Genomic DNA, 24,854 nt, shown 5'->3' on the forward strand with positions numbered 1-24,854 from the left:
TTGTAAAGGACCAAGTGCATGACAGACCCCACAAAGTCAAGAAAATGGAATAAGACAGTGGGTCAGAGTAGAGAACACGGAATCTAAGGTGAGGAACTTATTTCCTAGTCCCTCTTGCCACCAATGGTGCTGTGGCCTTAGCAAGTCCCTCTCTCTCTATGGGCCTCAGTTTTCTCATCTGTGAAATGACAGTGATGGCCGTGAGTGCCTAAAGTCCCTCTATCCTGATATTTTGGATTCTGTATGGCAAGGCAGTGAGCAGTTCCAGTGCATGGAGTGTATCTCAGGAAACACTGGGCCCTTTGGGGTAAAATAAAACAAGTGCATTCTAAGCTTCCTTTCCCACGATTAACTCTCATAGCCACCATTGTGGCCCCCTGCCCTCGATAACAGTGCTTCAGAAAGAATCCCACTTGCTTTTCTGGAAATGGCCCATTTATATAAAAGTTGGGCCATTCCAAGTGTGCTTGTTGTGTTTCTATTTTTCCCTCTCAAGTTTATGTGCAATGAGAAACACACATAGTCCCCTTCCAGTGTGCTCCCCTTAGGTTATTTACCCCCATTGCTCTGAATTCAGCCCCGTAAGAGCCTTCAGAACTGCTATGAGGCTGGCATAAGAGTAAAACTATCATTACTTAAGTGAACACCTTTGGAAAATAGACCTCTGTACACATTATAAGCAAGGAGTACTTTATTCTCTAAAGTTAAGTTGATATCTTTACTTGTAATTAAAATAATACTATTCATAATTACATTTTCAGAGATAGTTCTTTTTTTCTTCTTCTTTTTTTCTACTTTTCCTCACTTCACCCCTCTGGAGCCAAAATGCTCTGAGAGATCTGCCTGGATGTGGCTGTTTCTCGGCTGCCTTGCCAGTTGTGTTATGGGACATGAAGGCAGGCAGGGGATTTGGAGCTGACACCCTCTCGTTAAGATGCATCATTTCTGCTTCACATATGCCCTTGGGTTCACCTTTCTCTGAGCTGGCTGAGGATCGTGTGGGGAGCGAGTGGGAACAGCAGGCAAGAGAAATGCCTTCTTTCCTCTCTCAGCTCAATGATTTCATCTCACTCTTCTCCTCAGTGATTCCCCTTGTTCACCTCTGGGGATAATTTGCTGCTAACAATAACAGAAGCTGTCCCAGAGGTTTCCTCTATCACCCTGATACTCAGAAGCTTCTCTTTATCCATTTCCAAATGATTAGTTAATGCGACCAATGGGATAAGCCACCCAGGAATAAACAAATGCAAACATCCCATCACTGTAATCAATCATGCTTTCAACAAACATTTATTCGGGTTCAATGTCATTATAGTATTCCAAAATGTATTCTTGGATTAAGCCAGACCACCAGAAAGCTATATATTTAGACTGTAATATGTTTGCCCCTCATGGAGTTGCTTTGTTGTTGCTTATTGTATGAATCGTGTATGAATAGTGCTTCATTATATGCATTAGGCTACCTTGAGCCCATCAAACTCACAGGAATATTGTTCAGAACATCTCCCACCAGCATCAACTCTATTGATCTCTTTATGAGAAACCATGGAAAATGTTTGTGTCTTATTGTAGCATTGAGGGAATCTATTTCTCAAATAACTTTGAACAACTACTCTGCTGTCTTTCTGACTGTATGGCTTTTGGCTATAATTCCCCTTTTTCCTTCAGCTGCAAGGAAGCTCAGAGACACTTGCAGTTCACTTGAATCAAGTGTTCAGGACTTTATAGAATTAACTTTACAAACGTCATTTTCTATTTTAACCCAAACTTCATTTTCTATTCTCCCTTTTATTTTTCCTATTTTATGTGTATTTTACGGCCTATAAGATGTGTATGTTTTTGAAAGTAACCTCCAACTACATCTGAGATCAGATTCATGTAAGCGAACAAGTCATAAAACATGCATGAGAAGAGTAAAAGAACCCTCCACTTATTCAGAGGTCATTAGGAGCTTGATTATCTAAAAATAATGGAGGAAACACATTTATCCAGTGCTCCCTATAGACCCAAGACTGCTGGAAGCATTCCCCTTACAACTCTAAGATGCAGAAATTGTCACTGCCCCACCCGATTTTACAGATGAGGAAACTAAAATAGAACCTTTTAAGCAATAGAAAAATCATAAGTGTGTCCTATACAAATAATTGTAAAACAAATGCTAATGCCAACAGCAGCTAACAATTGTTCATACCGTGTTGCACTGTATAAAGAAGTTGTCTAATTATTATTTCATCTAACTCTTCCAGCACAATTTGAGGAGGTGCATGCTTTTAGTCCTCATCACATATACGAAAAAATAGACTTGGATGGAGTTTATAAACTATTGCTTCATTTCTTAAATTTAGCCTTGCTACTTTCAGCTTACTTCACAAGAATCAGATCCCACCTTTCCCTAAAGTTTTATCTACTGGAATTTTAAAAGAGCATGATTGTGTCCTTTCCCTTCTCACTCCACCATCTATCCACTATCACCCAGCTTTCCAATGTAGCTGCTCATGTAATCATAACAACAATGATGATATTGATAATAACTTTAATATTTTATTGATGCTTTCATGGTTTAATATAATCCTAAGCCTGTCCTTGTAAGGTAGCTACCATTTACATTTTACAAAGTATAAACCAATAGGTGGTAGAACCATAACTCACAGTTTTACCCCTAGAGCCTAGGTTGGAGGATACAGGGTTAAAGATGATCCAATTCAATCAGTTTATTTCACAGGTAGAGACACGGATATCCAGGAATGAATACACCGTCCCAAGAGCACAGAGCCAGTTCTCCTTCCTGTCTCGTGCTTTTTTTTTTTTTTTTTGAGCTGGAGTCTTGCTCCGTTGCCCAGGCTGGCATGCAGTGGCTCGATCCCGGCTCACTGCAGCCTCCGCCTCCCGGGTTCAAGAGATTCTCCTGCCTCAGTTTCCTGAGTAGCTGGGACTACAGGCGCATGCTGCCACGCCTGGCTAATTTTCTGTATGTGTAGTAGAGATGGGGTTTCACTGTGTTTCCCAGGCTGGTCTTGAACTCCTGAGCTCAGGCGATCTGCCCACCTTGACCTCCCAAAGTACTGGGATTACAACCGTGAGCCACTGCATCTGGCCTCTCCTTTCTGTCTCGTAATCATGTCTCCTTCTGTGCACTGTGTCATTGAGTGTACATATGTGTATTTTTTTGCACGTATGAAGGAAAGTAGAGGACTAATAAAGAGGATGAAGGAGGATTCCTATACAGGCAGTACTTTGCTCTAAAAAGAAAGATTCGGACTTATAATTTTCTCTCCAGCCTCATCTTAAATCCAGCATCCCTGGCTGCAGTCTTCATCCATCCCCAGGCCCTGTCATCATCTGCCCTCCCACCTCTGGCTCCCCCAGTGGGATGGCCCTTGCTGCAGACACCCCACGACTTCCATCCAGGATCTTATTTTAATCTCAGTCTAATTGGTTTGCCCACCCTGCTGGGATGCTTAATTGGGCATAAGCATATTCCACAGATCCTATGCCATTGTGAGTTCTGCCTTCTCCTCCAAGGGGAATTTGCTTGTTCTGTGCACTCAGAAGGAAAGACATATTTTATGTTGTGCTCAATTCCCTGAGAACTGACATGAAATTGTTCCCGGGCCAGCAGAGCAGTTAGACAACATGGCAAGCAAGGCTTGCTTTCTTTTATGTATTTTCTTTTACATTATTTTTTTTAAGGTGGCATGTTGCAATAGAAAGGGTATTGCACTTGAAGTCATGAGCCTTGGGCTCTGATTTAATCCTTCCTGATCGTTTGCTGTGTGATCTTGATCAAATAACTCAATCTTTTTGACATTCAATTTTCCCATCAGTGGATGGTATTAGTTGGATTTGATGACTTCTATGAATGGAGTAAGAGTGAAGCTTTTAGGACATATTTCCCATAGGCCAAATATATTTGGGCACTTGCTTTTGTAAATAAAGTTTTATTGGAGCACATCCACACTCAGTTGTATTGTCTATGACTGTTTCCCTGTACAAGGACACAGTTGAGTGGTTGCAACAGGTACCTGTGGCTGAAAAATCTAAAATATTTACTACCTGGACCTTTATAGAAAATGTTTGCCTACCCTTCCTTGATAACGTAAATCAGATTAGATAGACTCAACGCCTTCTTTTGACTTTTCTTGTTACTTAGAATTTTTTAAAAAGTTTTACTAAGGCTGACAAAGCCTTTTGAGGTCTATGTTCCTCCACTTCATCTTTTGATATTATTTTTCTTCCCATATCACCCCTCTACTCATTTAGGCTGCCCTTTGATGTTCCCCAAATGTGTCAAACACATTTCCACCCCAGGACCTTTGCATTTGCTGTTATTTTTTTCCAGTAACATTATTTCACCAGGTGGCCCTATGGTCCCTCCCTCATTTCCTTCAGGTGTCTCCTCAAATGTCATGAAATCACAAAGGCCTTTTCTGATGACCTATATGAAATGACATCGCAGCCTCCTCCCCGTGATTTATTTGTCTTTATAACACTTATCTCCCCTGACACATTACATATTTGTTTCTTTGTTATCTGTCCACTGTCACCAGCATGTATGCCCCTTGAGAGCAAGACTTTCATTAATTTTGTTTACTGTGGTATCTTTAGAGCTGAAAAAATAGTAGGTGCTCAAATTTCAAATATGTAATCAACCTTTTTGTCTCTAATGTTGTTTAAATCTAGCTCTGAATAGATCTGGGTGCTATTGAGCCCTTTTACTTAAGTGTACTTTGGTAAAGAGTGTAATAATCACAGAATCCTGTGATTATTACAGTCTTTGCTCCAACATCCCTGTAACGGTTGCAGAGCCACATAAACCTGTCTTCAAAATGCTTTTAGCCTGGATTGTTGGCCAGTGAGAACAGAGTTTATAGACTGTAATCTACTATCATAGTTTGACACATAGTCATTCATCCTGTGGTCCTTGACAACCTCTCTGCCTTTAGCTCTTATCATTTATGTATTACAGGTACACACAGACACACACATCCCTTTCTTTCTAACTGTCCTATCCCCTCTCTTTCACCTCCATTTTTGCACATGGAGCTCATTGTTCTTTTTGTTCTTTACCATTTTTAAGTGTTCAATTCCATGGTAATAAATGCATTTATATGTTTTATTTTTCCCTTCGTTCCTCCCCAACTATCCTTCCCAGCCTCTGGGAACCATCATTTCACTCTCTATCTTCACGAGGTCCATTTTTCATCTCCCACAAATGAGTGGGATGTGTGATATTTGTCTTTCTGTGCTTGGACTATTTCACTTAACAAAATGGCCTCCAATTCCTTCCATCCTGCTGCAAATGACAGGATTTCATTCCCTTTTATGGCTGAATGATATTCCATTGAGTATGTATACATATTTTCTTTATCCATTCATCCATTGATTGGCACTTAGTTTGATTGCACATTTTGCGTATTGTAAATAGTGCTGTGATAAGACATGGTCCTATCTCTTTAATATGTATTTCCATTCTTTTGGGTATATGCCTAGTAGTGGCATTGCTGAATCATATGGTAGTCCTATTTTTAGTTTTTTGAGGAACCTCCATATTGTACATTATAGTTTAATACCTTCCCTAAACAACCATTTGTCCTCCTTCCCCCAGTGGACCAATTCCTTGGGATAAAAAACTCTGTCCGTGGTGCTGAGCAGGTAGTTAGTTCTTTAGGGTAACATCCCCAGTTACTGAGTTCTCCCCAAGTACCTGACTCTGTGCTCAGCAGGTCACATACATTTCCTCACTTAGGGCTTACATCCACCCTGTGAGGGATAAACTGGGTACCTGGCATAGGCATCTTTCTGAGTTTCTTTTCAAGGAAGCAACACAGATGGCAGGTCCTGGTCTATTGCTGGTGAACGTCAAAGACTGTGATGGCTGTTTCAAAAAAAGGAATTGAGTCATGCCTTGTAATTTGGTGGTGGGGGTGGCATCATTCTTCTGTATTGGTACTGGTTCTACTATGCTTTTATATTCTACCTCTCAATATTTACATTAAAAGAGTGATTTAAGAGTCAGGGTGCCAGTTTTCTATACTCAATTCTACCACTCATTAGCTACATGACCTTTAACAGTTACTTAACCTCTCTGTGTGAAATAAATATTAATTTTAAGGAATACGGGTGTGTTCATATGAAAAAAGCAACCCAAGACAGTAAGTTATGAATAAAAGTGATATACACACACACACACACACACACGTATGACTATATATATTTTTCTATATACTGATATATGAGTATGTTTATATGCATATATATATATAACCTCATAATTATATGTATATATAATTTTATAAATTTCTTGGATTAGCTGATAAGGAAATACTCTTTTCCTCAGAGATATTTGGCATTTCTCATTGCTGTGTATTGATCAATTACCTCACAATTCAGTGACTTAAAACAATATTATCTCACAGTTTCTGTGAGTCAGGAATCTGGACGCCCTGTCTCTGGGTTTGTTACCAGGCTGCAGTCATCTCAAGGCTAGCTTGGGAAGGGTCTGTTTCCTAGCTTAAGCCCATGGTTACTGCCAGGATTCAGTTCCTTGCAAGGCCTCATTTCCTCGGAAGCTGTTGGCCTAAGGATTCCCTTGGCTCCTTGCCATGTGGATGTCTCCATAGAGCATCTCACAGCATGGCAGCGAGTGAGAGGGAGGGAGGAAGAAAAGACGGACACAGAGACAGAGAGAGCAGGAGAGCCAATGCAAGAAACAGAGAGGGAACAGAGAGCCAGTGGGTGAGGCAGAAAAAGAGACAGAGACAGAGAAAGACATAGAGGGACTTAGAGAACCAGAGACACACAGAGAGAGAACACACACAAAATAGACATCGAAGAATTTTGTAACTGAAACGTGAAAGTGACACTCCATCACTTTCATATTCTATTAATTAGAAACAAGTCCCTGGGCCCGAGGTCATTAGGACTCAAGCCGCAAGCTGCCTGCCACACCTGTAACATTTGTCTCAGCTGGCTGTCAAGGTCTTTCCCCCATCCCCACATCCCGTCAACTACTTGTTCCATCTTGTTGCCTCCCACACCCTCTTTTTCATGCTCCCCCTATTTTATTCTGCCCTTTTCATAACGTTTTCTGTATCCCTGCTCACTGTTCCTGACTTTTCCTCCCCATGGTTAGTTTTTTTGTTGTTTTTGTGTCTATTTGTTTCTCTTTTACTTTTAGAGACAAGGTCTCACTATGTTGTCCAGGCTGGTTTTGAACTCCTGAGTTCAAGTGATCCTCCTGCCTTGGCCACCTGAGTGGCTGGGGCTACAGGCGTGCACCACCATTCTGGCTGTTTTTGTTTTTAACCACACTTCATTGATCTAAATTCCATGCAAACTTAAAAACTATAGTTCAAACATGACCTCCTCTCTGAAGCTTTCCCTAGAGGCCCGAAAAGTTCAGGTTCCTCCTCCTGTGTCCTGTAGTCCTTGATTTATAATAAACTGAAAAGTCTTCCAGACTGTGAGCTTCTTAAGGACAGGGACTGTGACATGTGCATTCCCCTTCCGTGGACATCATATGTTGCCCTTAGTAGGTGTCTTGAAGGGTTCACTGAGTGCAGTTGATTGACTTAAGTACCTGCAACAACATGCAAGGTACTCAGTGGACTTCAAATTTGAACTATGTCTTGAATTATGGACAGAGATTTCTTACTCAGACACAGACCATGATCTCTGAATCTTGGAAACATATTCTAATGTGAAAGCTTTTCTCAGACCCAGTTTTCTGTGAATCAGGGGTCAGACACCACCACTAAATTACCAGGGCACATTCCGGCCAGATACCCCCACTGTTCTGCTGCTTCTTTGCCCTGTGTCCCTTTCCTCATTCGTCTCTCCCATCCTGTGGCAGGAGAGAGAGACCTTTTCATTAAACTCTGGTTCCCATCATTTATCTCAGCTGACCTTACAGCCCTCTTGTCTAGTCTGTTTTCCTCAAGGGACCGAGAGCATGTAACTCAGGCAGGTCGGAGAGCTGGTCATTCTGGGGGAGCTGCATCTTTGGTGGGAACTGTGATTGTTACTGAGCAAAAGCAACCTTCACTCAGTCCCTCTAAGTTTTCACTTGTACTCAGTTTGTATGCTCCAAGTTTACTGTATGTGAACTTTTAATGATTTACATGTACATGTCTGGGAACTTGTGAGAAAATAAAGTTATAAAACAATAATTCACATTAAATTAGCACCTTGCAGTTTCCAAAGGTATTTTGCACTCTATGTTTCACGTAATTCCTGCATCAGCAGTAGCAAATAGATAATTGAATTTTATAGATGAAGAAATGTAGGTCTAGAGAGGGGACAAGATCACAACACATAATTTGTAAGAGGGAGAGCGAGACTTGGACTTCCAAATTTGGTGTCGTTTGGTTGTGAGATCCTCTGTTATTAGTGAAAGCAAACATGGAAATTCTCCCACATGGTCTTTGGAACATAGCTTAATTGCTTTAAAATACTAGGTGCTCAATGAATACATGTTAACATTTTGGATTAAAGTGAGCTCTGGGCTCAATATTTGATTTCTGGATTATCCTAGAACAGTCCTCAGGTTGCTTTGTGCCTTAGGTCCTGTCTACTATTATATATCCTCCTTCTCACCCTCCCTCCCTCCTTTCCTCCCTCCCTCCCTCCTTCCTTCCTTCCTTTTCTTCCTTCCTTCCTTTCTTTCTTCCTTCCTTCTTCCCTCCCTCCCTCTCTGTCTCTCTCTCCTTCCTTCCTTCCTTCCCTCCCTCCCCTTTCTCTCTCCCTCTCTCCCTTCCTTCCTTCCCTCCCTCCCTTTCTCTCTCCCTCTCTCCCTTCCTTCCTTCCCTCCCTCCCTTTCTCTCTCCCTCTCTCCCTTCCTTCCTTCCTTCTTCCCTCCCTCCCTCTCTCTCTCCTTCCTTCCTTCCCTTTCTCTCTCCCTTCGTTCCATCCCTCCCTCTCTCCCTCCCTTCCTTCCTTCCTCCCTCCTTCCCTCCCTCCCTCCCTCCTTCCCTTCCCTCCCTCCCTCCCTCCCTCCCTCCCTCCCTTCCTTCCTTCCTTCCTTCCTTCCTTCCTTCCTTCCTTCCTTCCTTCCTTCCTTCCTTTCTTCCTTTCTTCCTTCCATTTGTTTATTTCTCTGTCTGTCATTATCATGAATCCTGCCATGTAACAGGCACTGAGCTATATACAGGGCTGGGTTAGGGAGTGCCTAAGAAGATTCTATTCTTTTTTTTTTTTTTTTTTTTTTTTGAGACGGAGTCTCGCTGTCGCCCAGGTTGGAGTGCAGTGGCCCGATCTCGGCTCACTGCAGGCTCCGCCTCCCGGGTTCACGCCATTCTCCTGCCTCAGCCTTTTGAGTAGCTGGGACTACAGGTGCCCGCCACCTCGCCCGGCTAATTTTTTGTATTTTTAGTAGAGATGGGGTTTCACCATGTTAGCCAGGATGGTCTCGATCTCCTGACCTCATGATCCGCCCACCTCGGCCTCCCAAAGTGCTGGGATTACAGGCGTGAGCCACCGCGCCCAGCCAGAAGATTCTATTCTTGTGGTGTCATTTACAGTCTAGCAAGAGAGATGGACAGACAACTAGAAGACAATGGAGGACTTGGTCCTGTGACAGGTATCAGAAATGGATAATAATCCCCTGGCACAGGGCTAGTGTGATCATTATAAGAACTTAGACATGATATTCTTGGGGACTATAAAATACCATGAAAATTTTCATCAGTACATTATCATCATCCATATTATCATCAGATTATTATTTGTATTACTCTTTCTTTTTCCTCAGTCCCTCTACCCAACCCCTAATAAAAGTAACTCCTGATATTTGTCTCCCTGGTGCTCTGTAAACAACTTGAGGACAATGATATTGTTTATCTAGTTCAATATTCCTGTGATGAGAATAGTACTCAATAAATATTTGTTGGTTGCAGATGATTGGAAGCTCCAGATCAAAGCATCACTTGACACATATTAAAATTGTAGGCACTTTCCCACTTAAGGAGAGATGCCTGGATGGATGGTTGGGTGGACTTTGGCTTAAGGGTAGTGGTGGTAAGTTGAGAAGTGTTGCTCATTTCTCCTGCCCAGGGAGTTTGCCCGTTGGAAGGTGAGGAACACAGCCATCGAGAGGAGAGATCTGGTCCGCCATCCAGTGCCCCTCATGCCGGAGTTTCAAAGGAGCATCCGCCTGCTTGGCAGGAGACCCACCACTCAGCAGTTCATCGATACCATCATCAAAAAGTACGGCACCCACCTGCTCATCTCAGCCACATTGGGAGGTAGGTCAGCAGCCACTGGGCCAGAGCCTTCTCATGACTTTGGGTTTGGGATGGGAAGGGAGAGTGGGATGTCTTAACAGCAAAGCCTTCTTAGCTTCTCTGCCATTCTACATCACACAAAAGCATTTATAGCCAGGTAAGCCAAATTGTCTTGGCCGTTGTGATCATATCCGAGGAGGTGATTCAGTTCTATGGGACAGTCTAATTTGAGAGTTTACTAAATTTTCTGAAAATATGGCTTAACCTTGGAATTGGCTCCATTTGTTAGAAATGCCTAATCTGATCATTTTCTCAGTTCCTTTGGTCTAATCTGGGAAAATAATTAAATTTCAGATATTGTTTAGGGAATATGCTTTGTTTATTTAAGTCTACTTTAGAGACTGATAAATCGAGGTTATCATTTTACAAACAGGCTATCATTTGTAACTCCTGTGGGCTTAGAGTAGGTTAATGGGAAAGCAGATTAATTGTTCCACCCTGCTCAGCCTTACCCATCCCTCCCCATCAGGGCCAGTCAGTTTTTGAGTGATCAAGGGTAAGAGGGCTGGATAAAGGAGAGGAAATAAATGCAAAGACAATGAATGGAAAATAGTGCAGACTAGTGCCTTTAGATGCTTGTGGATCTTGCCTGAATGCATCATTTAATATTACGAGCAATCCCTTAGGCACCAGTTTTGCCACAGTGACTGGATTCACTGAACTTTGAGGAAGCCCCTTTAGTGATAGAGCGCTGTGCCACATACTCACAAAGTCGCCGGCTGCATTTAGGTATGGCCCATGCCCACTAGGAGAGATTGGCATATTGATACAGGCAGGGTGGACTGAGGTGTAATTATAACAGGGGATCTTCTCCTTCAGAGACATGTTGAGCACTACCAACTGGAGTGGTCAGTACAGACTTCCTGGAGGAAGTGACAGTTTTGTTCACCAGGAGCTGGTTAAGTAAAGGGAGGTGGCAGAGCTTTCTAGGCTCAGCATACAATGTAGGAAGACCCGATTCATAATGTGGGGAATGTGGTGGAGAGATTGGTTAGGCAAATTTACTCATTCCTACAATAATATTATCCACTACTTAACAGTTATTTGCTATATAGCAGACATTGTACATTGTCTTTAGCCCTCAAAACTGCACGTCATATTACCTCCATTTTATAAATAAGGAAGCTGAGACCCAGAAGAAGTACAGGTAGTAAGTAATAAAGCTAAGATTTTAAGTGAGTGTTTTCCATGCACAAAGCCTGCATTCTGTTTTTGATCCAATGTCAGTCATCTCTCTTTTTTTTTTTTTTTTTTTGAGACGGAGTCTCGCTCTGTCGCCCAGGCTGGAGTGCAGTAGTGGCGCGATCTCGGCTCACTGCAAGCTCCGCCTCCCGGGTTCACGCCATTCTCCTGCCTCAGCCTGCCGAGCAGCTGGGACTACAGGCGCCCACCACCATGCCCGGCTAATTTTTTGTATTTTTTTTTAGTACAGACGGGGTTTCACCATGTTGACAGGATGGTCTTGATCTCCTGACCTCGTGATCCGCCCGTCTTGGCCTCCCAGAGTGCTGGGATTACAGGTGTGAGCCACCGTGCCCGGCTGCCAGTCATCTCTTTAACCAACTCACTTCCCCACCAACCCAATACCCGCTCCACCAACCAACCAACCAGCATGTGTTAGCTGTCTGTTGCCAGTTAGATATTAAGTTAAGTAGGACTTTGAATATTAAATCATTAGTGTAAATTCTATTCTGTTGTAAAGTGAAAATGAATTCATTTCTACATTAAGTGTAGCATTAACCTAAACTCTTTGGTTATCCCCTCCTCCATTTCACTTGGGGGTAAAAAAGGCATTGAGACCAATTCAATTCTTCCATTAAAAGCTGTGCTCTTGTCTGAGTTCCTGGAAACCCCAAGTAACCAAGACCTTTCTTCCTCAATGAAATATATTTTTAATTTCTCTAAGGCAAGGTGGTGAATTATTCACAGAGCCTTGTTCCTTTCCTATTTTTACAACACAACATTTTAAAATATGCAAAGCTTTGGATTGAGATCTGGTGTTGGACAGCAGGCCCTAAATGTTCCCTCAGCCCTCAGTGTGGAGGAGTAGAGAGAAGGAAGGCAAAGAGATTTATTGTTGATTGAACACTATGTGCCATAAATGATGCAAAGCTCTTCTTACATCATCACTTCATTCATTCACTTATGGAAAACATGTTTTTTAAGAGCCTCCTCTGCAGTATGAGAGAAGGGAGGTGGGAAGTTGTACGGAATGAAAGAGCAGGCTCTAGAGTTTGATCACCTGGCTTCTAGTCCTGCCTCCGGCTGTTCACCAGCTTAGTGTCACTGTATTAGTCAGGGTTCTCTACAGTGACGGAACTAATAGGATAGATGTATATATAGAGGGGATTTTATTCAGGAATATTGACTCACACGATCACAAGGTCCCATAATAGGTCATCTGCAAGCTGAGGAGCAAGGAAGCAAGTCCGAGTCCCAAAGCTGAAGAACTTGGAGTCCGATGTTCAAGGAGAGGAAACATCCAGCAGGGGAAAAAGATGTAGCCTGGGAGGCTAAGCCAGTCTAGTCTTTTCACATTCTGCCTGCTTTCGTTCTAGCCACGGTGGCAGCTGATTAGATTGTACCCACACAGATGATGGGTGGGTCTGCCTTTCCCAGTCCACTGACTCAAATGTTAATCTCCTTTGGCAACACCCTCACAGACACACCCAGGAACAATACTTTGCATCCTTCAATCCAATGAAGTTGACACTCAGTATTAACCATCACAGTCACCTTGGCAAGTAACTCAATCCTCTAAGCCTCAGTTTCCTCTTTCCTAAATAGTTACAATAGTAGTCCTTCATGCATATTGCAAAAATTAAATAAAATCATCTATTGAAAGTGCTTAGCATACTGTCTGACACTTAACAAATTGTTGCTATGTTACTATTCTTGTTCTTACTATTATTGTTGTTACTTAATGGGGCTAAGAAACTTGGGAATCCAGATTAAGACCCAATTCTGCTACTCACTAGATGAGTGGGAGACACTGAGAAACTCACTTTTCTGTCTGAATATAAATTTCTTTATCTATAAAGAAGGAGGTGCAAATAATTTTATTCACTGTAATTTTTTTCTAAGACCACTGTGTTCATTGAGAAAAAATGCTTTGATAAACTCTTTGACATGTCAGGTAAGTTCACAAGGGGATAATCAAATACTAAAAGATGCTTCTTAACCTGTCACCTATGAGACAAATAAATGTGTTTGTTTCACTCTTTAGGAAGAGGAAAGAGGAAGGGAAGGCTATGGGAATGGAGAAGCAGAGGTGATGGGAGGGCCAACAAATAAGAGATTTCCATGGGATCTCCAGATTTTTGGTGAAATCTATTAAACTAATAAAATACATCATGTGAATACTTTTATGAAGAGGGGTGAAGGGAAAAACACACAAGAAAACAGGCAGAGAAATTTTCCTTAGTCCCCCTGATGACCATATCTTGGGGCTGCAGGAACCACCTTGGAGACTGGGTGCCTGTGTGACACGTGTGGTTAAGCTTGGATGTATGACTATGCGTGCATGGAAGTACATCTGTGTAAACAGATGTGCACAAATGCCTACCTGTATAGACAGATGTTCACAAAGCCTATTCCTGCTTAGATATGAGTTAATTTATACATGAGCATGTATTCATGCACATTGCACACACGTGTACACATCACTCACATATATATGGTTGCAACATATATATGTGTGTCTGTGTGTATGTGAGCTTGCACATGCATATGAGCGTGTGTATTGCGTGGATGTCTTTTTATACATGAGGGCTCATCTTTTTTGTTTATTTGTATATTCATTATTTCCCTCCCTGCATTTTGGGAGAAGTCCCCTTGACTACGAGGAAGGCTGAGAATAAAATCCCAGGGGCTCAGAAGGAAAGGAAGAGTTATGTCCCAGAGGGCTAAAGTCCAGACACCTCATCTCCTATCTGGGAGCACAATCTCCTATTGACTCAAAAAGTAATAGGATCAGCTTCCACTCTTCCTCATTCCCTTTGAAAGTCCCCTTTTCTTCACCTCTGAAACAAGGTGCTGCAGTGAGGTGAAGTCTCCTGAAGAACAGAAAGACTCAGAAAAGGCCTTTGTGGGGCGAAGAGGCAATTTGCAGGAATGCCCAAGGGGGAAAGCAATTCTAAACAGAACATTCTCTTAATAAACAAGAAATTAAGCCTTAATAATGCAGCAAGAAGCCCATTAACCCCTCTTGATCTAAAGGTTTGCTTCTGCCAGTTCTCAGTCCAGAGGGAACCGGGCTTGTTTCACCTTCTCCTTCACAGGCCCCTAAGAGAGCCTGAGCTGACACATGGAACATTTATTTCCTCTGCCTCATGGCTCAAACTCTTAGCATATTCACTTGTTTAACTTTCACCTTTCCACTCAGCTGTCTGTTCATCTATATACCATCCACTCATCTATCTATCTATCTACTTATCCATCAACTGATAACTGAACATCTATTCTTCATCAGACCCTAGGATAAGCATTGGAACATTAGAATGGTGAATTGGATGGAGTCCTTGTTCCCCTGCTTCACTTCCCATGGCCCCCGGAACTCAAAGTCTAATTGGATATAGCATCAGTTTTAAGCCACATCTATTCAGGTTGCTGTGGGGGCCAAAGGATAGACAATCATGTATTACTACATAATAGTAAAGCTTCTAGGGAAACTGCAAACGCAAGTGCTTTACCATGAACTCAACTCAAGCCTTGGCCTGTAAAACCTGAGAGTTATTAATCTAGTTCAGGTAAGGAGTGAAGGACTAAGGCAAGGCACCCCAGAAGTGATGTCTTAGGTGATACCTGAAGGATGACTATAAGTTAGCCGGGAGAAAAACAGAAAAATAGAAGTCCTAACGACGAGGGAAAATGGGGCACATTTGTACAGGGTAGAGCAAACACAGAGAGCAGCAAAAGTTATAGCTGGAGTGCCCAGATCATCCAGGCCTTGTGGTTCACATTATCTACAGGATGCAGGTGCCCACCCTTTCTCTGGTCTGCGTTGCATTCTGTGCACTCCCCTACCTTGGCTATTCACCTGGTATATTAAAATGATCTCCTATGACTCTGTATCCCTAGACCAGCACTAGCCAATAGATATATGATGTCACCCCAAGTGTGAGTCACATAAGCTCCTTTTAAATTTTCTTGCAGCTACACTGAAAAAGACAAAAAGGAGAAATCAATTGAGAAAAAAAGGACAAATCAATTGAACAAACATTTTTACACTGTTGGTGGGAACGTAAATTAGTTCAACCATTGTAGAAGAGAGTGTGGTGATTCCTCAAAGATCTAGAACCAGAAATACCATTTGTCCCAGCAATTCCGTTACTGAGTGTGTATCAAAAGGAATATAAATCATTCTATTACAAAGATACATGCACACATATGTTCATTGCAGCACTATTCACAATAGCAAAGACATAGAATCAACTCACATGCCCATCAATGATAGACTGGATAAAGAAAATTTGGTACATATACACCATGGAATACTATGCAGCCCAAAAAAAGAATGAGATCATATCCTTTGCAGGGACATGTATGGAGCTGGAAGCCATTATCCTCACCAAACTAAGGCAGGAACAGAGAACCAAACACCACATGTTCTCACTTAGAGCTGAACAATGAGAACACATGGACACAGGGAGGGCAACAACACACACTGGGTCCTGTCAGAGGGGTAGGATGGGGGAGCATTAGGAAAAATAGCTAATGCATGCTGGGTTTAATACTTAGGTGATGGGTTTATAGGTGCAGCAAACCACCATGGCACACGTTTGTTTACCTATGTAACAAAACTGCACATCCTGCACATGTACCCCAGAACTTAAAAAAAAAAGTTTGCACCAGTTTGTGATAATGTAGCTTCAGGTTTTCACCTGTTTACCAATTAAAGCATCTTAGAATGAAAAAAAAAAAAAAAGAAAAAAGAAACATGCCCTTGTTCACAAAGTTGATAGAGAGTAGAGGCAGCTCCCTGGAGCTTCCTTTCTGGAGTTCTGGAGAAACAGTTCTTTACCCAAATTAAAAGTCATCATAGTTTAGCAGTGTTACTGATCTATGTGTGCATGTCTAAGAAAAACTTCATAGAAGAAAATGTATAAATTTTTATATTTGCATCTACATTTATTTAAACGTGTCTATCATTCATCCATTTGCTTCCATCCAAATATCTCTTTCTAGCTATCCACCGTTCATTTATCTATTAAGAAAAGATCAGGGGGAGGGGAAAGAGAAAAAGGAAAGGAGAAAGAAATGAAGGGGAGATGGGAGAGTAGAGGAAAAGGAGGAACTGCATGATAATGAGGAGACAAAGGAGGAGGAGAAAAGAATGAGAAGAGAATGTCTATGCCACATTTGCCATTGTATAGAAGAGACTGAACTTTCTTGGAAGAGGGGAAGAGGGTTTTGTTATAAGATGATGCTGGTGAGAAGCATGAAGTCAATTATTAGGGGCTGGACTTTGTTGTTGGGGGTTTTTTAATGATCCTTGTCCTAATGAAGCCTGGTGTTTACAGCCACCTCTAGACAGTTTATTTTCATTGTGCCTTTGATTTTTAGAGGCAAAAGGAAACGTGGGCCACATTGGTTGGAGATTTAAGGCTGTTTTCAGCATCCAGGTCCCATACCTGTCCTCTCACATGAAAGCTCGACAAACCTTCTTATCTACTTTTCTTTCCTATCCAGGGGAGGAGGCTTTGACCATGTATATGGACAAAAGTCGCCTCGACAGGAAGTCAGGGAATGCCACTCAAAGTGTTGAAGCTCTGCACCAGCTCGCATCATCCTACTTTGTTGACCGTGATGGTACCATGAGGAGGCTTCATGAGATCCAGATATCAACTGGAGCAATCAAGGTACAGCTCCGGGGTGGATTTGGGCGACAGGTTCTCAATACAACAGCACTGCAATGCAGGCATTCTGAGAGTGGATGGACAGATGTAATTTCTAGGTTCATAACCATGTAGCTCGTGATGCCCTCTGCCAGCTGCTTTGACTGATATTGTCACATACCTTGTAATTAATATCAATGTGCACTGTCATTCCAGTGGCCATATATACTGATTTGCTAGAGTATTCTGGCTGTAGTCATGGCATAACTATCAACAGTTCTCTCATTCAGTCTTCTGTATGGAGATTATCAGATCCCCTTTCTAGAGAAGAAACAGAGACTATGAAGAGGTAAATGATTTTCCCGAGGTCTCAGAGATAGCAGCGATTAGATTACTGATGCCTAGCTCAGTAATATTTTAAACATCTATGTTTTTTATTCTTTCCTCCCCACTCACCATTTTAAAGATGGGAAAACTGAGGCTAAAGGTTTAAAGCCTTTTTCTGAGGGTTATACAATTAGAGAATAACTTAACAGGGACTAGAACTCTGCTCTCAAGACCAGCAGTCAGCAAAAGTTTTCTGTACAAGACCAAACAATAATTATTTTAGGCATGGTGGGCTGTATGGCCTGTGTTGCTATTACTCAACTCTGCTGTTGTAGCATAAAAGCAGCCATAGATGATATAAAAACAAATGGGCATGGCTGTATTCCAATATGACTATATTTACCAAAACAGGCACTCTGTGGTTTGCTGATCTAGGCTCGCCTACACCAGCACCGTCCAGTAGTACCTTCTAAGATGGTGGAAAGGCCCTGTATCTGTGCTAGCCGAGATAGTAGCCACTAGTCACCTGGGGTTACTGAACACCTAAAATATGGCTACCAAGGAGCTCATTGTTTAAGTTTATTCCATTTTAGCTAATTAAAAATTAAATGGTCACATTGAGAAAAGCAGCCCTGGACTTTCAATTCAGTGCTTAGAGCACAGGAACTTTAACAAGATTCCATTTTAAACACAACAAATTCAGACAGCCTCTATAAAGAGAATGTGGGAGGACATCCTTGACATAAAATGTTTGCTCTTCTGAGGGTTTCAGTGCAGATGTTTCCATCTCAAATGTTCTTTAACCAGATTATGCCTGCATTTTACATCTCAGTCTTTACTCTCATTTCTTCTAAAGAAAATGCAGACCTAGCCTTATATTAAGACTTCCCAAGATACCTATAGGGAAAAAGGGTGAGGATAAGGCCAAGGGGTCTTACCCTGCCAAGGCTGGCAGATGAGTCAGAAATTGACTAAGGAGAGAGAAAAGTGTGGGAGGGAGAGAGTCACTGAGCAGGGAGGTAGTAAGGAGAGAAATAAATCAGACCGACAAACAAAGGGCCGGTTTATCCGAAAAGAATCGCCTGTATTTGGGAGATTATGTTGTTAGGGAACTCAGGACAGAGAGATGGATCTTTATGAAGCCATCGGAGTCAGAGTGCCGCAGAGGCCTGGTTTTCATTATCACCAAATGGTTCTCTCCTCGCTGGATGGGATGTGGAATTGAGATATTGAAGCTCTGTCAGAAGATAATCCTCTTTCGTGTATCCTAGAAGTGCAGTCTGCCTCCATAGGAGGAATTTCTCAGAGAAATTGCAGAGGCCACTCAAGAAACCATTTCTTATGGTAGGCACTGCCTTCTGCACTTAATTTGGCCCTTGGATTTTTCATGCCATTTCTTGCCACTACCTCAAGACCAAGCTGTCTAAAACTTGTCTCACTATTGGGTCTGTTTTTGTTGTTGTTGTTGTCTTTTTGAGATGGAGACTCGCTCTGTTACCCAGGCTGGAGTGCAATGGCGTGATCTTGGCTCACTGCAACCTCCAGTTCCCGGTTTCAAGCGATTCTCCTGCCTCAGCCTCCCAAGTAGCTGGGACTACAGGTGCGTGCCACCACGCCCAGCTAATTTTTGTATTTTTAGTAGAGATGGGGTTTCACCATGTTGGCCAGGATGGTCTCGATCTCTTGACCTTGTGATCCACCCACCTCAGCCTCCCAAAGTGCTGGGATTACAGTCATGAACCACTGCAGCTGGCCTGGGTCTGTTTAAGACCAGCCACTAACCCGGGTGGAGAAGTTTTGCCCATTCACCGTTCTCCCCAGCAGAGGTATCTTTAGGAAAGTAAATTGGTAAGTTTTACTCTCTCTCAATAATAAATATGTTATTATTTTTTATATAAAAATAAATTATTTGTAAGACAAAACGAAAAATACAAAACCTAATTATTCCCCATTTACTAAATATGACTGCACCCGAAGTGCTAAACCCTTCAAAAATATAATCTCTTGACCCTATTTTGGTGACTAATAGCATTACTAACATTTTATAGATGGGGAAGTTGAGGCTTAGAAAGAGAAAGTTACTGATCCAAGGTTTCACAGCTGGAAAAGGGCAGAGAAGGTGCATGTGGCTGCCTCCCAAGTCATTGTTCCCTACAATGGATGCTGTGTTTTCATAGCTGAATGCAAACTTCAAAACAACCCTAAATAACGGGAAGCAAAGGCTAAATAAATGAAGAGGCTTCTTTTCATACTAAGCCATTCTTATTTCAAGGTTATCTTTTTGAATAGCTGTTCCTGTCTTACCCACTACCTCAAGTCTTTCTAAGACAATGTTTTGGAAATGCACATCCACAGGATTGGGTCATTTTCTCCTGTGGCAGCACAATGCTTCTTGCTAAAACTTCTTTAGGAAAATGGGCATCGTTTTCTTGTTCTTGCCTAATAATAGCGTATATGTACTCATTATAACTTATAGAGCCATTTTGTGATAAGGTACCCATTATGGAACACGTGCCATGTGCCAGGCGTTTAGACCCATCGTACCTGGTCTCACAACCTCTCTGGAAGAGATTTACTGGCTTTGATTTGCAGATCCTTAGAGAAGTTAATTGGCTTCCCTAGGTCCCAGAGTAAAAACATGACCTAGGCAGGATTTAACACTATTTTTTCTGATTCCAAAGCCAATGCTTTTGAAATATAATGTGTCAACTTCTAAGTTCATGTCTACTTGCAGCCACCGTGTGAAGTGAGAACCAGTGGTAGGAACAGGCATGCACTCTGTATGCTTGACCACCCTGCTTACCTGTCTACTCAATGACAGCTGTGCTTGGTCCCAGACACAAGCACGAAGCTCAGAAAGTGACCATTGACTCAAACCAGGAGGCCTTTTCTGCTGGCTTTGCTCTGCTGGGGCATGACTCTTTGGGGTATGTCCTAGACAAGGACTGCTGTCTCACACCTATCTTATTTGATATCTACTGCAGGTCACAGAGACACGCACTGGGCCTCTGGGCTGTAACAGCTATGACAATCTGGACTCTGTGAGTTCCGTCCTTCTGCAAAGCACGGAGAGCAAACTGCACCTTCAAGGTAGGAAGCCAGTGGAAAAAGTGGGGTCAGTTGGGGGAAACATCATGGATGTGATATGTGGGAGAGGGGATCAGGAGGGATGGAGTGAAGTGAGAATAAAGAAGAGGAAGCATAGAAAATCTAATGAAAACTGCAAATATGGAAATTAGACAGTTATGATACCGTGTATACATATATATTTAGAATTTTTTAACATATGCAGGACAGTAAATTCATGATTATTAATTAGTTTTCAGATAGTAAGGAAATGTGAGCTTTAATTAATTTGTATTTATAAATATCTACATTTCTTTGGTGTCTGTATATGCTGTATATGTCAAGTTTATGTTTGGGGCTCCATATACATTATTTTAAAGAAAATATATCCTTTAAAATAGTAATTTCATCCTTATTAATTCACATCATAAAAAGGAGAGGAGATTGCAGGGAAAAGTTGAACAAGGCTTTAAGTACACATAGCACTGTTTTTAAAAAGCATAATGTATTATATCAAAAAAAGTAAGGATTTTAATTTTCCACATGTGAAGACTAAGTGAATTATGTTGCATTAATACAACATAATATTAAACTGGTACTGATGTTTATAAAGAATTTCCAATAATATGTAAAAATAATTTGATATAATGTTAATAAATAAAAGGTTTCTGATGGAATGGGTGGCATGATCTTAATAATTTAAAGAGATAAATAAAAATAGGCCGGGTGCAGTGGCTCACACCTGTAATCCCAGCACTTTGGGAGGCCGAGGTGGGTGGATCACGAGGTCAGGAGTTTAAGTCCAGCCTGGCCAATATGGTGAAGCCCAGTCTCTACTAAAAATACAAAAATTAGCTGGGCGCGGTGGTGTGCGCCTATAGTCCGAGCTTTTCAGGAGGATGAGGCAGGAGAATCGTTTGAACCCAGGAGGCCAAAATTGCAGTGAACCGAGATTGCGCCACTGCACTCCAGCCTAGGCGACAGAGCAAGACTCTGTCTCAGTACTAATAATAATAATGGCCAAGCGCGGTGGCTCATGCCTATAATCCCAGCACTTTGGGAGGCCGAGGCGGGCGGATCACGAGGTCAGGAGATTGAGACCATCCTGGCTAACGCGGTGAAACCCCGTCTCTACTAAAAATACAAAAAGTTAGCCAAGCGTGGTGGCAGGCGCCTGTAGTCCCAGCTACTCGGGAAGCTGAGGCAGGAGAAGGGCATGAACCCGGGAGGCAGAGCTTACAGTGAGCCAAGATCACGCACCACTGCACTCCAGCCTGGGCAACAGAGCAAGACTCCACCTCAAAATAATAATAATAATAATAATAGTAATAATGATGTAGCAAGAAAATATGCCCAGGTATTAGAAGAGCTTACTTCTGGATCTCTAGGTTACTGATGATGTATTTTAGGCATCTAGTTTCTTTTCTAACTTCTCTACAATGATCATGTATTAACTTTAGAGTCAGAAAAAAAATGACATGCTTTAACTTTGAGCAGACTAAAAATGTGACCTTCTAGAAAGGTATATGATAAAGGTGATTCTGAATGTCAGTGGGAGGAAGTTGGGTTGAGACTGGCAGGTAAAGCTAAGAGGAGACTAATGTGACTTTTATTTTCTGGTTCCTTTTGGCAACTCTTTGATTCATGCTCCCGTTACAGAAGGTGGTTAGAAAATATCTTCTGTTTTCTAACATGCATGGAGGGCTTGGTAGTGTCACTTGAGGGCAGTGAATGAAAATCCCTCAGGGAAATTCAGGCCAAGAAAGTGGTTTACTATTAAATAACAAAACACAACACACTAGAAACTTAAATACATGGAGGGTAACCCTGCCCTCTTTAGCAGAAAAAAGAGTAGACAGAAAAGAGTAGCAGAAAAAAGAGTAGACAGAAAAAAGAGTAGACAGAAAGATTTACTAATGCCTGTTAAGAAAGTAGATAAGAAAGACAGATCTTCCTTGTGTGTGCCAGGGTTTTCAGTGTGTTAGTTCATGCGATACCTGTAGAGACTGTGTGAAGTGGGAGCCAGGATTTGAATCCAGGCAGTGAAGCTCCAGTCTGTGTTTGATCACCCTGCTGTGCATACTGAGGGTGGAAAGATTGTGAGTTATAATTGGAACAGAAATAGAAGGAATTAATGACATATTCCTATCAAGGAAATTACTGAGATCTTAGGGACATTTAGAGGTTGATTTACCTGAAGCCAATGAAGCTTAAGGTTCAAGGATTCTGCACCTTCCAAGTACCCACCTTTTCTCATTCTAAATACACACTTGATTTGCTATCTAATTTTGAATTTATTTTTTAAATAAAACAGCTATTGTATAAGACTTATGTTCTCCAAAATCTAGATCTGCCATGATAACATTATTAGAAGGATGCTATGAATGGAAAGGGTGGTAGCAGGCCTACTGTCCTACCCTAGATGGGTTAGAGTACACCTGGAGGATTGGATCCGTGTTTGAGCATCACACTCCAGGAGGGATGTTGAGAAACTGCAGTTTTTCTTGAGAAAGTGTTTTACTATGATAAATAGTAAAAGAAGGTTAAATTGAAGCAAAAATTACTTGCTGCAGGTATCTAAAAGGCTGCCTTGTAGAAAAGATAATCAATCCCATTAATATTAATAAAATGGACCAATCCCAATCTAGTAGGAAGGGAGAAGTTACAAGGATCCCAGCTTTTAACTCAATGTAAAATGGATCTTTCTAGTACACATTTATGACCAAATCTGGAATGATCTGCTGAAGGATGCAGTCACTCCCTGTTATCAGAGAATTATAAGTAGATTGTATTTGGTGCAAATGTTATAGAGATTATTTAAGCATCAGTTAGGTTGGGTGATTGAGGCAGGTGGTTTTAAGTTCTTCTCAACACTGATTCTAGGATTTTATGAAAATGATGAATTATAAAACCTTTATTGAGACTAACTACATGCCAAAGCCAATACTAGACCCCGGGCATATAATCATAAATCAGTTCAAGTCAACAAATATATTTTTTAAAGAACTCATGTTGGTAATGAGATAGACAAAAAAAATAAAGTCGTGAACAAGACAGACATTGTTTCTGCCCCAAGGAAATATACATTCTATTAGAGAAGATGAGCTTCAAACAAACAAGAGTAGGCATAATAAATTTTAGTGGAGAAAAAGTATAAGGTTTATATGGCATGAGATAGCATAGGGACTTAACGTACCAGGGAGTCAGGAAAGTTTTCTGCCAAAAAGATATATAGGATAAGACCTGAAGGATGAATAGGAGGACAGAGGCATGGATAGAGAGGCAGACAGAGGATCTTTATGAAGGGGTATTCAAAGAAATAAGAAACTCATGTGAAATTAAAGCACAGACATCAATGGTGAGAAAGACAAGATAATCTTTCAAGTCCTAGAAGGCTTCTGCAGCACATTAATGAGTTGAAAGTTAATTTGAGAGCAATGGATACCATGGAATGGTTTTTTAAAAAGAAGTAGCATGAAGAGATTGATATTTTAGAAGATCATTCTGACTCTTGTGTGGACAGTTAATTAGAGGGAGTGGATTAGAGTTTGGTGACATTTAGGGGGCTACTACAGAACTCAAGAGGAAATGCCACAGATTTAGACCATGGGGGTACCAGTTGAGATGGACAGAAATGGAGCAATCCCAGAGTTACTTAGGAGGCATTATGATGAGGATTTAGTGAAAAGACCATAAAGAATTTAGACAATTGGGTGAATGGCTTGTGGGGATGAGATAGAAAGGATAGATGGGCAAGTATCTATGACTCAAGATAATATATAACCTAATAGTCATAATAAAATAAGACATGGCATTATGGGGATTCAGAAAAAGGAGTGATTCATTCTGTCTGTTCAGATTCATTCTGTCTAGAGGAGTCATAGGAAAAAAAATATCTGAGGAAGTATCATATTCTCCTAGTGGAAGGCAAAACAAAAGTACTTCTAAAATATAAGACAGATTATCTCATGATTTTTGAGTGAGCTCATATTTATTCAGTAGGATGCAAAAAAGACACTAAGTATAAGAAAAAAAGGCTAATAAATTGGATACATTAAAATTATAATTTATGTTCATCAAAATACCATTAATATTATAAGAATATGAGCCATAGAGTGGAAGAAAATATTTGTAATACATGTGCCTGACAAAGAACACTTATAGAATACAGAATATACATATTTTTAAAACTTCTGAAGTCAAAAAGAAAAAGGGAAATAGTCTTGTAAGAAAAGAAAATGAATGAAAGACATGAACAAGCACTTCACAAACAAGAGTGTCGAAATGCCAAATAAACACTTAGGTGCTCAACTCTCCTAGTCAGGAAAAAAAGTGTAAATTAAAG

General features: G+C 41.3%; 1 protein-coding gene across 2 annotated transcripts in view; it reads left to right on the top strand.

Annotated features, from left to right (window-relative positions):
• BRINP1 (BMP/retinoic acid inducible neural specific 1) overlaps positions 1 to 24,854 on the top strand; it is a 203,339-nt gene that overhangs the window by 110,853 nt on the left and 67,632 nt on the right. The window contains exons 3-5 of one of the 2 annotated variants that reach the window (XM_003833086.5): positions 10,051 to 10,241; positions 16,971 to 17,140; positions 20,428 to 20,533. In XM_003833086.5, the coding sequence (XP_003833134.1) occupies positions 10,051 to 10,241; positions 16,971 to 17,140; positions 20,428 to 20,533 (467 nt within the window). Of the gene's footprint in view, positions 1 to 10,027; positions 10,242 to 16,970; positions 17,141 to 20,427; positions 20,534 to 24,854 lie in introns of both variants that reach the window. The other variant, XM_063593923.1, reaches the window with a different exon arrangement.

Source organism: Pan paniscus, chromosome 11 (genome assembly GCF_029289425.2).
Source record: "Pan paniscus chromosome 11, NHGRI_mPanPan1-v2.0_pri, whole genome shotgun sequence".
Classification (NCBI taxonomy): domain Eukaryota; kingdom Metazoa; phylum Chordata; class Mammalia; order Primates; family Hominidae; genus Pan; species Pan paniscus.